Here is a 13,950-nt window from a genome sequence, read left to right as displayed (position 1 = left end):
TAGAGCTCTGTGGTAGCTATAATGTTAAAATTTGCTCAGAGTTAACAGTGGTGTTATGATACTACATGATATATGATATTTCTGAATATAATTGGATGTTCCAGCCGCAGGCAAATGCCGCTAATCTTTCTTCTTGTTCACACGTGTGACTTTCAACAAAAAAAAACTTTTGACATGTTTTAGTGTCATGTTTAGTGTTTTTGGGCCATGTTTAGTGTTTTGGGGCCACTTTCAAATAAGGTATTTAAACAGTATTCAAACAGTATTAAAACATATCTTTAATATAACTTGACAGCTGTTTAATCTGATTACACATTAATCAAATGGGCATGCAGCAGAAAACGCTGATTAATCATTTACAATCCTCAGATAAAATGAAGAGAGAAGAACATGCCCAAAAGGGTGAAAGGAATCACGTTAAAGAAATGACCAACATCTTGTTTCTTTTAAATCCTGGATTGTACATGCTTTGTTTTAGGCTACACATTACATCACAAAATATTTGCAGCTGGTTGAGATTTATTATTTCTTATTGCTCTGGCGTGATTCAGGTAGACTTCAGAGTTTTATTATGTTCCTAATCAAATTCATTAGAGTTTATAACTATTGCAGCCTTATTTTTGGGTTAAGCTGCATTCAGGAATATAAAATATAAGCCCTTAGTGGTTAGCACTGTTGTCTCACAGCAAGAAGGTCCTGGGTTTGAATCCCGGGTTCGAGGGGCCTTTCTGTGTGGAGTTTGCATGTTCTCCCTGTGCTTGTGCTGGTTTACTCCGGGTACTCCGGTTTCCTCCCACAGTCCAAAAGCATGTACATTAGGTTGAATGGTGAGTGTGAGTGTGTGTGTTTGTCTGTCTATATTTGTGGCCCTGTGATGGACTGGTGACCTGTCCAGGGTGTACCCCTGCCTTTCGCCCAATGTGTGCTGGGATAGGCTCCAGCAGATCCCTGTGACCCTAATTAGGAATAAAGTGGGTATAGACAATAGATGTATTTTAAACGTTTACCTAACTCATTTCGGAAATTTTGGAAAGCTAGGAAGTTTTGACTGATAAGATGTTTTAGCTCCTTTAATCTCAGAATGATCTCTAACTGTCCCAACACTGTCTGATTTATTTATTTATTTATTCCTAAGAGAAACAAATGTGCAAAAAGGAACACAAGTAAAAAAAATTATATTAAAAAGTCTCTTAGCATATTAAAATGGAAGATTCCTGGAAGATTCCTGCTTATGGAAGATTCCTTTTTGTTGCATGTTCTTCATTAGGAGACAAGGGTCAGAGTGGTCATTATAGACACCCTAAAGTAATGAAGGAGGCAAGGTAGCAATCCCAACATTAGCACTGGGATTTGAACTTTTAACCTTTATATTCTTGCAATGCATTTAAACCAAATAAAAAATGATTGCGGAAAAAAAGAATGTTGATTAAAATGTTTTATTTAATAATTAGATAAACATACAAATTAAATCATTTCAAAATAATAACAAAAAAAAAGAAAAATGTTATATTTAGCAGGTTTAGAAAAGAATGAGCGATAAAATACTTGAAGATGAAGCTCACAGTTTGGATTCAGATCATTTACTTTTTATCCATTAGTCAGACACTCCTTCCTGAGCTTAATGGAGAAAAGATGGCGTGATTACACAAAAAACATCAAGGTCTACCTCTTCATTGTCTGGCTCATCAGACTTCTTACATATCCATGAAGTTTCTCATACTTACATGCACCTTGGACAGGTCAGATTTCCTTAAACAGAAAAAGCTGTGTTTTGTATCTGTACAGGATGTGATCTTGGTGGTTCTCCTGTAGCTCTTGTAGTGAGCTATTATCAGCTGAAAGACCTAAACAGAAACCAAAGAGGACTGTGGCTTTCTGGATTTGGCCCAAACTTCCTCCACTCTTACGATCTGCAACCATCTACATACATAAGCAGGAAGTAAGTTCATGGCCCTGTTCATAAAAATGAGTCACTTCACTTGTAGACGATACACCAGTTTAGGGACATTTATTGCAAATTTGTGTAAAAGTCTGTAAAAGACACAGATAGGATTGGTTGAACAATCAAACCCCAACCAACATGTCCTTCTCTAATGTGGAGGGGGTGATTTTGAGTGGAGGTGGGGCCAATTTACACTTCAATCTAACACCTCAGAATAAAGTGTATAGAGTCAGAGCATAGACCTTTCTCTCTCTCTCTCTCTCTCTCTCTCTCTCTTATTCAGATTCATGTATCTTTATTGGCATGGTAAAGAGGTTTTACATTGACAAAGTGGTTCCTCAGAGTAAGTAAATGAGTATTGCTCTTCACCTCTGAGCATTGAAATAGTTTATTTAAATAAACAGTACTGGGGATCTACTGAATCATGTCAGCTTGACAAGAATCTCCAGTGGTCTTTTGCCACAAATCCCCAAAAGCCCACTCCTTTATGTGCACTGTTGCTTATAACTGCCTTTTATAACTTGTATCTCTAATGGGAATCAATGAATAGTTTGTTGCTTCTTTCTGGCCTGTGATTCGAGGCTTTCTACCATTAGGCTGCTTTGTTTAAATGGAGCATTGTCGTCTCAGGGACTTTATCGCCTCTAAATTGATCATTTTATGTTTCAAATTTATATATTTCTGTACAGCTGTTTCGTGAAAATACTCATTGTTAAAAGCGCTATAGAATTAAAATTTTATGAAATTTATTTGAGTAGCAGTCAGGATATGCGTCAGGATTTAATTTCAGTTGACTGTATATATGCAGAGAGGTTTGAGTAGAAACATTGGATCATATTTAACAGAGTAAAAGTGTCAAGTCACTAAAGGGGGTTTATACACTCGGTGTAACTGTAGCGAATAGTTGTGAAACAGATCCATGGAGAATCCATCATGCTGATTGGTTGATCCTGCTTACAACGTAAACAATAAAATCTGAGTAAATAAAACCAGCTACGCTTTTATAATGTAACATTAACATTTTATGAGCATCGTTATTAACATGTAATGCACAAAACAATATTAATATTTTACTGCTAGCAAAAATTAGCAAAAATCTTTTTGTTTCCTTTTCTACCTCCCTATATCACTTCCTGTGAGGGAGGAGTTACTGTTATTTCTTATTCTTCTTATTACCCTGTCACGCATAAAATTATTATACGCATATCCAGATCCTTTCGATTTCTTCTTCTTCTTCTTCTTCATTTTAATCACTTCTTTATTTTATTTTGCGTAAATATAAATCTAACATTTTTTCTAAAAAAAAAAATGGTTCAAATAGAATGTCTGGAACAATACAAAAATAATCTAATTTACAACATTTTTAACATTCAGTCCTTAAATAAGTCATTTCTAATTCTCAAGACATTTCTATTTATTTATTTATTTATTTAAAAAATTCGGACCATAAAAACATACACAATTTAGAGGTGTTAGAGGAGGTAAAGGTAAATTCTAGTTATTTCGTTTTTCTTTTGTTTTGTTGTTGTTGATGTTGTTGTTTCTATGTACAAAGTTAGAAATATTCATGGAAAATAATTTCCTAAAATATAAAGAGCCTACAAATGTCTGGTTCACCCTTTATGCATCCCTTCATATTTAGTGTCTTTTTGCCACTTATCAGAAAACAAAACAATAAAGGACCCAGTATTTATGGGTCTACATATTGTACCGCTAACATGTAATTACAAACAAACAAGCAACAAACAAACAAACAACAAACAAACAAACAACCCAGATTCACACAAAGAAGTTGCGTGGAAAGTCTGTTTTTTTTTTTCATCTTTTAATTTTCTTTCCCAGGATCTCTTCCTAATTCCTCAGAGACTATAAAGCACTCTTCCCTGCAAGGAGAAGCTCAGGACCGGGGCGAATTTTATTTTCTCTTTATTTCCTTGATATTTTTTAAGTTACGTCTTTTCATACACTGTGAATATATGAGCTGTGTGTGTGTATATGGGGTTGAAACCGAGTGAACACTGCCACCTAGTGGCCATGGGATGTAAGATCTGTTTCAAAGCGCTGTTGTATATAACAAAAAAAGAAAAAGAAAGACAGAAAAAGAAACAAATGAAACAAACATTATGGCAAAAGCAGTTTAGGTCGTGCTTCATAACAGCGTTGTTACTTATTTTTAACTTAATTTGTTTTTTTTTTTTGGAAAATCTATTGTTATACGTCGATGACGTAGTACTCCCATCGTGCCTTGCGGCATGATTCTTCGTTACATTTTAAAGAGTTCGGTATATACAGAGGTTTAAAATGAATTAAAATGTAGGTAGAAGTGGTAACTGGTGTATTAACATTACATTAAAGAGTTAATTGTGTAGAAAGTCGGTGTCGTGGAAAAGTCACCGTGTGTGTGATGTGTGTGCTGTACAGTGGCCTGACGTCTGCTCGGGATGTCTCGTCAGCTTTGCGCAGTGGCAGTATCGTAGCCTATGAGGTTTATCCGAGGCGCGATTATTGCTAGTTGAAAACTTTACCCAATACCCCGCCTTGACGACTTGAAATATAGTCGGCTATGGCAATTTTTGACGGTCTCTACGGAGACTGATCACGTGGTTAAGAATAGATTAAAGTTTTGTATGAACGGTGTGTTAGAAAGTATAACAACTTATTTAAAACTCCTTGGTTTTTTAATGAAATGGTCTTAATCGAGATATTACGTTGAGAAGTGTATTTATATTAATATTTATGTAATCATAAGCCGTATTAATCTGTGCATTTAAATATTTTATGGGTGTAGTGTGGAACGATTACATTGTTTTATGGCTAAGAAACATATTTTTTTCTTCGTCTTCTAATAACCATTAATACGTCTTTTATTTATAACACCCCAATAAAAAAGGCTTAAACCTCAGTAGAAGTATATATTCTTTTGCAGGAGACACGCATTTAGAAAACTGCCACGAGGTCAGGGGTGCTTGTTTGTGATTGGGTGCGCCTCCTGTCAGTCATTTTACAGACACGCTATTGGCCACTTTAGATCCGGAGGGGGCGGGGATTCGTGAAAATGGTTGGGCGGCTGTAAGGATTAAACAGATTCAAAATGTTAAACCTACCTAATCTTTGAGAGAGAGATAAAAAAAAAATCAACTAAGTTTACCCTATGCACCTTTTTTTTAAACGGATATCCCGGGAACACTGGGCATAATGTAGGAATACAGCCTGGAAGTACGCTCACATTCACACCCACTTCAGAAAAATCAAGAAATTATAAGAGCCCGCCCCCTTTCAAGCCAAAATCAGTAGTCACTATAGTACATGCGTCTGCCGATATATTTTATGAATAGATTGTTTAGAAACACTTACACGTTTACCCAAATAATGTTCTATAAGACCACGCATACGTATAGAGTGTTGGAGATTCGTTTTGTATTTAAATGTAATAATACAAGGAAGGAAAAAAAAGGGATCGTTTACGTCCCTAAATAAACCTTGAGGGCGGGAGTAGTGCGCGCGCCTCCGAGATCCATTACGGTAGTTGTACTGGGTGACGTTGCACTACGTTACCCATCCTGACTTGCGCGGAATCCTTATCAAATCTGATCTTATTTATTTATTTTGTTTCGCTTAAATCTCTTTCACTCTAGCGCACTGCAGTGTGTGTGTGTGTGTGTGTGTGTGTATGAGTGTGTGAGAGAAAGGGAATGGCTACCACGAGGAAACGCGCAGCAGACAGCAACTGTAACTCAGGCAACAAATGCCAGAGGTTAGAGGACAAGAAACACATCGCTGCTGTGATCCTGGCCCGAGGAGGAAGTAAAGGGATCCCCCTGAAGAACATCAAGCTCTTGGCTGGAGTTCCGCTGATCGGCTGGGTGATACGAGCTGCTATAGACTCCGAGACATTTGACAGGTAACTGAATGCGTCCTGTCCTGTTGTCCTGTCCTGTCTTGTTGTCCTAGGCTGTGCTGTCCTGTTGTCCTGTCTTGTTGTCCTAGGCTGTGCTGTCCTGTTGTCCTGTCCTGTCTTGTTGTCCTAGGCTGTGCTGTCCTGTTGTCCTGTCCTGTCCTTTCTTGTTGTCCTAGGCTGTGTTGTCCTGTTGGCCTGTCCTGTCTTGTTGTCCTGTCCTTTCTTGTTGTCCTAGGCTGTGCTGTCCTGTTGTCCTGTCCTGTCTTGTTGTCCTGTCCTGTCTTGTTGTCCTGTCCTGTGCTGTCCTGTCTTGTTGTCCTGTCTTGTCCTTTCTTGTTTTCCTAGGCTGTGCTGTCCTGTTGTCCTGTCCTGTCTTGTTGTCCTGTCCTGTCTTGTTGTCCTGTCCTGTGCTGTCCTGTCTTGTTGTCCTGTCTTGTCCTTTCTTGTTTTCCTAGGCTGTGTTGTCCTGTTGGCCTGTCCTGTCTTGTTGTCCTGTCCTGTCTTGTTGTCCTGTCCTGTGCTGTCCTGTCTTGTTGTCCTGTCTTGTCCTGTCCTTTCTTGTTGTCCTAGGCTGTGTTGTCCTGTTGGCCTGTCCTGTCTTGTTGTCCTGTCCTTTCTTGTTGTCCTAGGCTGTGCTGTCCTGTTGTCCTGTCCTGTCTTGTTGTCCTAGGCTGTGCTGTCCTGTTGTCCTTCCTGTCCTGTCTTGTTGTCCTGTCCTTTCTTGTTGTCCTGTGCTGTCCTGTCCTGTCCTGTCTTGTTGTCCTGTCTTGTTGTCCTGTCTTGTTGTGCTGTCCTGTCTTGTCCTGTGCTGTGTTAAAGCTCTTCTGGTCCATTTTGACAGTATATGGGTGTCCACCGACCATGATGAGATCGAGAGAGTGGCTAGAAACTGGGGGGCTCAGGTACACAGACGGAGTACAGAAGTGTCCAAGGACACCTCGACATCACTGGAAACACTACAAGAGTTTTCCAGACTCAACCCAGGCAAGATCATCTCACTCTGTGCTCTTCTGTAGTTACAGTACTCTAATTCTGCTCAGCAAAATATATCATGTGGATCATTATTAAATCGATAGATTGCTCTCTTAATCCAGGCAGCAAAACGGAACAATAAACACAGCTACTACTATTCTCTATGGCTAAAAGTTTGTGGACACTTGACCATCACACGCATGCTCTATATAGTCCTTCTCCAAAATATTTCCACAAAGTTGTCACACACACAGTTGTCTAGAATGGCTTTGTGTGCTGCAACAGTTTCCCTTCACTGGAACTAAGAGACTCAGACCCTGTTCCAGCATGACAGTATGCACAAAGCCCCTGAGCTCTCTGAAGACATGGTGTGTTAAGGTGTTAAGGAGTGGAAGAACTGGAGTGTCCTGCACAGAGCCCTGACTCTGACTCAACCCCACTGAACACCTTTGGGATGAACTGGAACACCGACTGAACCCCAGACCTCCTCACTCTTACAGCATCAGTGTCTGATCTCTCTAATGCTCTTGTAGCTGAATAATCACTAATCCCCACAGACACGCTCCAACATCTAGTGGAAAACCTTCACAGAAGAGAAGAGTGGAGCTCGTTATAGCAGCAAAGGGGAGAGTGAATCATGAATGCGTTGTTCAACACACACACATGGAGGTGATGGTTAAGTGTCCACAAACTTTTGGCCATAGAGTGTATAATCACAAATGGGTCCATTATACTTATGCAACACACTTTATGAGTGTATGTTGCATGTATCTTTCAGATAAATGCTGTTATATGAACAAATTATTTTTTTTTTTTATTGATTGACTAAAACTTAATTTTTGGGCCACTCCTCTTGACATTATACTGTATAATGTGGCACATTATCTATCGCCCCTAGGCTTAATGGACAAAGTCACTGCATATTCACTTAAGTCTGCAGTTTTGATTCATATTTTCTTATTGATTTCTTTTTGAGATACTGATAAGTGTTCAGTGTGTGGGTGTATTGTTTCACTGTTGCTCATTAACCTGTGTTTGGTGATGTCCTGCAGAAGTGGATATCATCTGTAACATCCAGGCCACATCACCATGCCTTCACCCTTACCACCTGAAACAGGCTGTGGAGATGATGACCAAGCAAGGCTATGAATCAGTCTTCTCAGTCGTCCGCCGACACCACTTCCGCTGGCAAGAGATAAAAAAAGGAGGTTTGTAGAACCAGATAGATATTCATATGTATACATAGATGATGTGAGCTTTTATTGCTATATGTTCAAGCAGGTTCAGCTTCAGCTTTTCAGACAATCAGTAATAAGTATTATAACACAGACATTCTCCCAGGTCTAAACTAATGCACATCTTGTATTTACTTATTTGACCTATGTGTTATCCCCTATGTATAAATCCTAAGAGGCCACATGCACTAGAGCTCTGAACCTGAACCCATGCAGCAGACCCCGTCGTCAAGACTGGGATGGAGAACTCTGTGAAAATGGATCCTTCTACTTTTGTACCAAAGATCTTGTAAACCAAGGACTCCTGCAGGTGGGATATGGCTATAAGTGTTTTCTTAACATTTGCTAGTTAAATATAGGAAACAGTGAAGGCATACCTTCTTCCAGCAATATTGCAACATCACCATTCCAACTAATCCTGGAGTTTAGGAATGATTCAGGATGACAGTGTAGAGAAATTCCAATATAAGAAACAAAGATGTTATCCAGCCAGTTACAGTGTGCAAGAAGAATTAAGAATAACAACGTGCTGCACATAATGATATTACTCCTGATATAACCAGTTTGTTCATGTAAATATATGACAATAAACAATATTCATTTATATAGTTCTTCTTCTATTCCACCTGTTCCATGTGCCCCTTCTCCTCCTTTTCCTTGTTCTTCATCTTAACTTCTGCAGGACATCACCAACACACAGGTTAATGAGCAACAGTGAAACAATACACCTACACACTGAAGACTTATCGGTATCTCAGTTAGAAATCAATAAGAAAATATGAATATTCATCCTAACCTCCTACAACCTGGCATTCACATACGTAGACATCACATTTTTGGTTGTGTGCACCATAATACTTAAATCTTTGTAACTGGAACCTGTTGTACACAAAAGAAGTGGCTTCATGTTCAAAGATAATATCTGGTTATTATATTTATTGGTTCCTCCTACCCCCAAATAGTTAGAAGTCGTCTAAAATGCAAGCTCAGGTCTTAGGAGGTTCATTAAGAATCTTCTTATCATTATTATTTTGCACTAAATGAATTCTGCAAACCAGCTTTAGGCTATACGGACCTATTGCTTTCCATTCAGTAATCTCTGTGTTTTTTTTTTTAAAGGTTTTAAGTTATCATTTGAGTCATAACTTCTTTTTGGCAATTGTACCGTACGGTAATTGTGCTAACTGCTATTGCTAACCATGACGCATAACGGGACAAAAAAACAAAAAATAACTATTCAAACATCAGCTTAATGCCAGTCACAATCTTATTGACCTTTACTGATTGATATTCATTGATGCTGATGAGAGCTTATGTACTAATACACTGTCTTGATACACATCTGTTGAGCCCAGGACTTTTCATAGTGTTAGATATTTTATTTAATCATGATTCTGAATAGACCATTCACTGTGGTCTGTACCAATTTTTTTCCTTTGGTTCATTTTATAGGGAGGGAAAGTTGCCTACTTCGAGATGCAGCCAGAGTATAGCGTTGATATCGACGTTGACATCGACTGGCCCGTAGCAGAACAGAGGGTGCTCAGGTATAGTACCCAAATTTTCAGTATAACGCTGTGAAGTGTTTGCTCTGTGACTACTAGGCTTGGCTGGCATCACCCTGAAAATGCTGGGATATGTGTATGTATTCGTTAATGTAGGTTTGGTTACTTTGGCAAGGATGATCCGGAGATGGTGCGCTTGCTCCTGTGCAACGTGTCAGGCTGCCTGACCGATGGCCAATTCTATCTATCAGCAGCTGGAGAGGAGATGCATTCCATCAATACCAGAGACCTGACTGGCATCCGCATGCTACGGGAAGAAGGAATGGAGGTCGGTGTGTTTAAACGTTGCTGTTAAAATTGACTTGATCAGTGCACTCAAAACCTCACCTGATTAAACATCAGTTATTTGTATAAGGTATAAAGAACATGGAACAAAGGGCATTTAGTAGATTCCTCAGTACCTTCAAAATCCAGTTTAGCAACACCACACCCCTTTGTGACCCTTTGTGGGAAGGGCGGTTGAGAATGTAGATTTTCTGGATGGGTTTTTTTTGTTTATAAAGAGAGTTTCACACAATACATACATACAGTATGTGCTTAAAATGTACACTTTTATTACCCACCTTTACCTACTTCTAAACATCAGTGGTGCTGTAAAACATTTTATTATATTGGTTATTGTCATGCATTGGTCGTTTGTTGGTCTAACAGTTAAACCTTGAATGAACCTCAGTGTGTACTAACACACACCAAATCACACACATGCTCGGTCATTACAATGGTTACGAGTCTCTTCCTACACTTAATATATACCTTCCGCCTTTCACTGTTATGTTTCTGCTTATCATTCGGAGATTTCCCATCTATCCCATTTCACACCCTCACATCCTCTAGCAGCAGATTGCTTACATTTCCACACAGCAGGCTTTCCATAATGGGTAGCAGCTCCTTCAGTGACATGACTCCTAAACTGTGGAATGGACTCTCCCTGTTACTCACTGCAAACAAATCACATTTTAGCAAGCGAAAATATCTTGAATATAGCTATATATGTCTAATTTTGCTAGGATGATTAATAAATCAATAAATAAATAAATATAGAGTATCCACATGCTACAGCAAGAAGGAGTGGAGGTTGATGTGTTTTAACATTGCTGTTAATCTTTAATTGAGCTCAGTGTACTCTAAACCTCACCTGATTAAACATCCGTTATTTGTTTAAGGTAGGAGAATTGAGGATATAATTGTTTTGGATGCAACAAAGTACATATAGGGGTTTATATAGTATAGTAGTTATGATTACTTTCAATTACAACTGACTCAAGATCCAGACTAGCAACATCACACCCGTTTGTAACCGTAAAAAATTGAGAATGTAGACTTTCTGGAGGTTTTTGTTTTTATGGAGTTTAACACGATACAGTCGTAAAATGTACATGGGGACGTTACAGATCTGTCATAGTAAAACATAATGTTTTTCAAGTCGCGCCGGAAAAACTAGCAGAGCTCATTCAGTTTGTGTTTCTCATTTGGCAAGAGGTACACGGTTTGCTTTATTCAATTACACCAATTACACAAACTTAACAACTATACAATAAAAATAATATAAACCATAATTAAATAGGTAAATATATCCAAAAAAATCTCTGCTCTTTCATATTCAGCATTAATGCCATACAGCTTGTTACCACTAGATGGCAATCCAGTCTGTACCACTGAGCACAAGAAGAATAAGCCAGAGAAACAACAGCCTCCAAACCCCAGGGTGCATCCCCAAACTCTTACTCATGCCTCATCGACTCCTTTCAAAGCCTTTCACTGTTAGGGTTCTGCTTATTGTTCTGAGTTCTCCATCCATCCCATTTCTCACCCTCACATCCTCTGGGAGTAGATTGCTTACATTTCCACAGAACCACAACAGGCTTTCCTTAATGGGTAGCAACTCCTTTAGTGACATGACTCCTAAACTGCGGAATGGCCATAGCCCAGTCTATGTATAAATACATAAACACTGGTGTGTGTGTGTGTGTGTAGTCAGGATTTGGCATCAGACGGCTTTTTTTAAGCGCTAGGGAAATGACTAAACTTCTAAACCAACCCATTTGAAGTCCCAAGAGCATGTCCCCAGTCTTGTAGCTCCTACATAGTTTCACAGTGAGATTAGTGTGACTGAATTATTGAATTATTGAATAAATTATTAATTACTGAGTAGTTACTGAATAATCTGCTTTTACATATATAGCTGAATATTAAGCTTGGACGAAGAAGAAAAGGCTTTTATGTACCACATATGTACACATATGTCGCATATATACAGCACACTGAAATGATTTTCTTTACATATCCCATATATCACATATATCATATATATATAGGGTCAGTGCCCCTGGAGCAAATAAGATTAATGGCCTTTCTTAAGGGTTTGAACCCCAAACGTCTAATCAGCATCACAGAGCTTTAAGCATTTCAGCCATCACTGCCTTTTTTTAATTAAATTGTTTATTTATTTATTTGTAAAGCTGATTTATACTTGGAATTTTATTACTTGCAGAAAATACTCAGGGAAAACACGGTTTCTATGTTAACAGCTACTTATTACATGAGCATTTAGTGAAGCGACATAATTGCACACATCAAAGTGGGGGAAAAAATGTGTGCCTTTTTATTGTAAGCAAGGATGAATGAGTAATGGAAAAAAAAAGGCTCCCAAGAAGACCAGGCGAATGATGGAGATGATGCACACTTCCAAGTTAGGACATCAAGTACACTATTAAAACATCGGACAGGTCCATATAAGCCTGCTTGTATTTCCAGATGCAAATCCGCCTGGAAATTTTCAGTGTGGGGCTGTCTCATATGCCAGTGTTCACTAAAAAAAATCCTGTCTCTACAGGTGATCCTCATATCATCCAGTGACAACCCAGTTCCTGATGTGTTTGCAAAGCAGCTGACACAGAAAACAGGTTGTGAAGTGAGGCATCTGAAAGAGGAAAAGCAAGTAGAACTGGAGAAACTGCTGAAAGAGAAAGAGCTTGTGTGGAAAGAGGTGGCCTACATAGGTGAGCATGCAACATATCAAGTGGAACAGACAAGTATTTCTAGAAAAAGAAGTCTGTGGATTCAGCTGACAAAAATGATTCATTAAACATTTTCCACAGGATACACATTAGTCATTATTGGCATTTGTAAAATAATCCTAAAAATGCTGCTACCTCAATTTAAAATGTCAATGCTAATATTTTTTTGTTTAACAGTTATTCTTCCAATACAACATTACAATATCTGGAAACAAAAATATTAAAGCATCCAAAAAAAGCTGCAGTTACAGATAAAAATTCAGTTCTTATTGTTTAAGATGGATAAATATTAGTAACTCAGGATCACCGAAACTATGTACATATTCTCAGTAATGTTGATTAAAAACATGCTCATGAAGCACAAAAGAATGCTTAATGAGGCTGTGGTTCACCAGCACTCATATACTGTATATCGCTAAGTGATTATACTAAACATAAAACATCCAACACAAAGATCCCTCCAAAATCCAGCTGTTCCTCAGCTGTTCCCTCTCTGCAGGTAACGATGTGCCAGATGTGGACTGCTTGAACCTGGCTGGTCTTAGCGCAGTGCCCTTGGACGTCCCCATGGTGGTTCTGAATGCGGCTAAATACCCGTGCCAGAGAGCAGCAGGACGCGGAGCTCTTCGGGAGTTCATCGAGCACATTCTCCTGATGAAGAAGGGGGCCAAGTATCAGAAAGAGAAAGATCACTAGGAAATAGATTATGATCTAAAGAGATGGTTTTAATTTAAGGAATGTTTTTAAGCAAAATCACCGTCAGGGTTCAGCTCTGACATGGGACTTTGGGGACTATGATTCAGACTTGAATTATACATATTCATAATAGGAAAATGAAATGAATGTAAAATTCTGAAAATGTAGCTTCGTGTTAGAATGAAGTTAATAAGTTAAGACTTTGGTGCTGATGAAGTATATTTTTTTTTCAATGATTACACTGATTAAACAATCACAAAACCTTTCCAGTGCCTGCACTAGAGGGCAATCTTAGCATATAAAATCACTTCATAAGCTGGATTTGAACCCGTGATCATGCTTGTTTAGGCATGAACTGCTGAATATAGTGCATACTTTTATCATAAGCTCTGGTTTAGTCTTTTTTTAATCTCCATTCCACCATGACATTTACATGGGAAGCAAAATTCCAAAACTGCAGCTTATTTGTCATGAAAATGAATATCTGATAGCCAGAAGCCTTTATTATCGCCACACATACATTACAGCACAGTGGAACGCTTTTCTTCACATATCCCAGCTGAGGAAGTTGGGGTCAGAGGGCAGGGGCAGCTATGATACAGCGCCACTGGAAAAGGGGGTGATT

At 38.6% G+C, this 13,950-nt stretch overlaps 1 protein-coding gene and 1 non-coding gene across 2 annotated transcripts; both read left to right on the top strand.

Annotated features, from left to right (window-relative positions):
• The first annotated feature begins 4,393 nt into the window (after window positions 1–4,393).
• LOC131370497 (U4 spliceosomal RNA) lies at window positions 4,394–4,534 on the top strand. The gene has a single exon (XR_009207419.1). It is a non-coding gene; the product is annotated as a U4 spliceosomal RNA (small nuclear RNA).
• Window positions 4,535–5,271: 737 nt separating this feature from the next.
• Window positions 5,272–13,711, top strand: cmasa (cytidine monophosphate N-acetylneuraminic acid synthetase a). The gene is made up of 8 exons (XM_058417593.1): window positions 5,272–5,843; window positions 6,682–6,824; window positions 7,865–8,020; window positions 8,224–8,357; window positions 9,500–9,594; window positions 9,709–9,880; window positions 12,446–12,611; window positions 13,129–13,711. The coding sequence occupies exons 1-8, from the start codon at window positions 5,635–5,637 to the stop codon at window positions 13,323–13,325; spliced, it is 1,272 nt and encodes a 423-aa protein (XP_058273576.1). The 5' UTR covers window positions 5,272–5,634; the 3' UTR covers window positions 13,326–13,711.
• The last annotated feature ends 239 nt before the right edge of the window (window positions 13,712–13,950 follow it).

This window comes from Hemibagrus wyckioides, linkage group LG19 (genome assembly GCF_019097595.1).
Source record: "Hemibagrus wyckioides isolate EC202008001 linkage group LG19, SWU_Hwy_1.0, whole genome shotgun sequence".
Lineage (NCBI taxonomy): Eukaryota > Metazoa > Chordata > Actinopteri > Siluriformes > Bagridae > Hemibagrus > Hemibagrus wyckioides.
This window is presented reverse-complemented; position numbering and strand designations above follow the sequence as displayed.

Excerpts from the sequence above, each read along its gene's own strand:
- cmasa (XM_058417593.1), top strand. The coding sequence starts at position 5,635 with ATGGCTACCACGAGGAAACGCGCAGCAGACAGCAACTGTAACTCAGGC. Across the intron at positions 9,595-9,708 it reads GCAGAACAGAGGGTGCTCAG|GTTTGGTTACTTTGGCAAGG; the intron begins GTATAGTACCCA and ends TCGTTAATGTAG. Across the intron at positions 9,881-12,445 it reads TACGGGAAGAAGGAATGGAG|GTGATCCTCATATCATCCAG; the intron begins GTCGGTGTGTTT and ends CTGTCTCTACAG.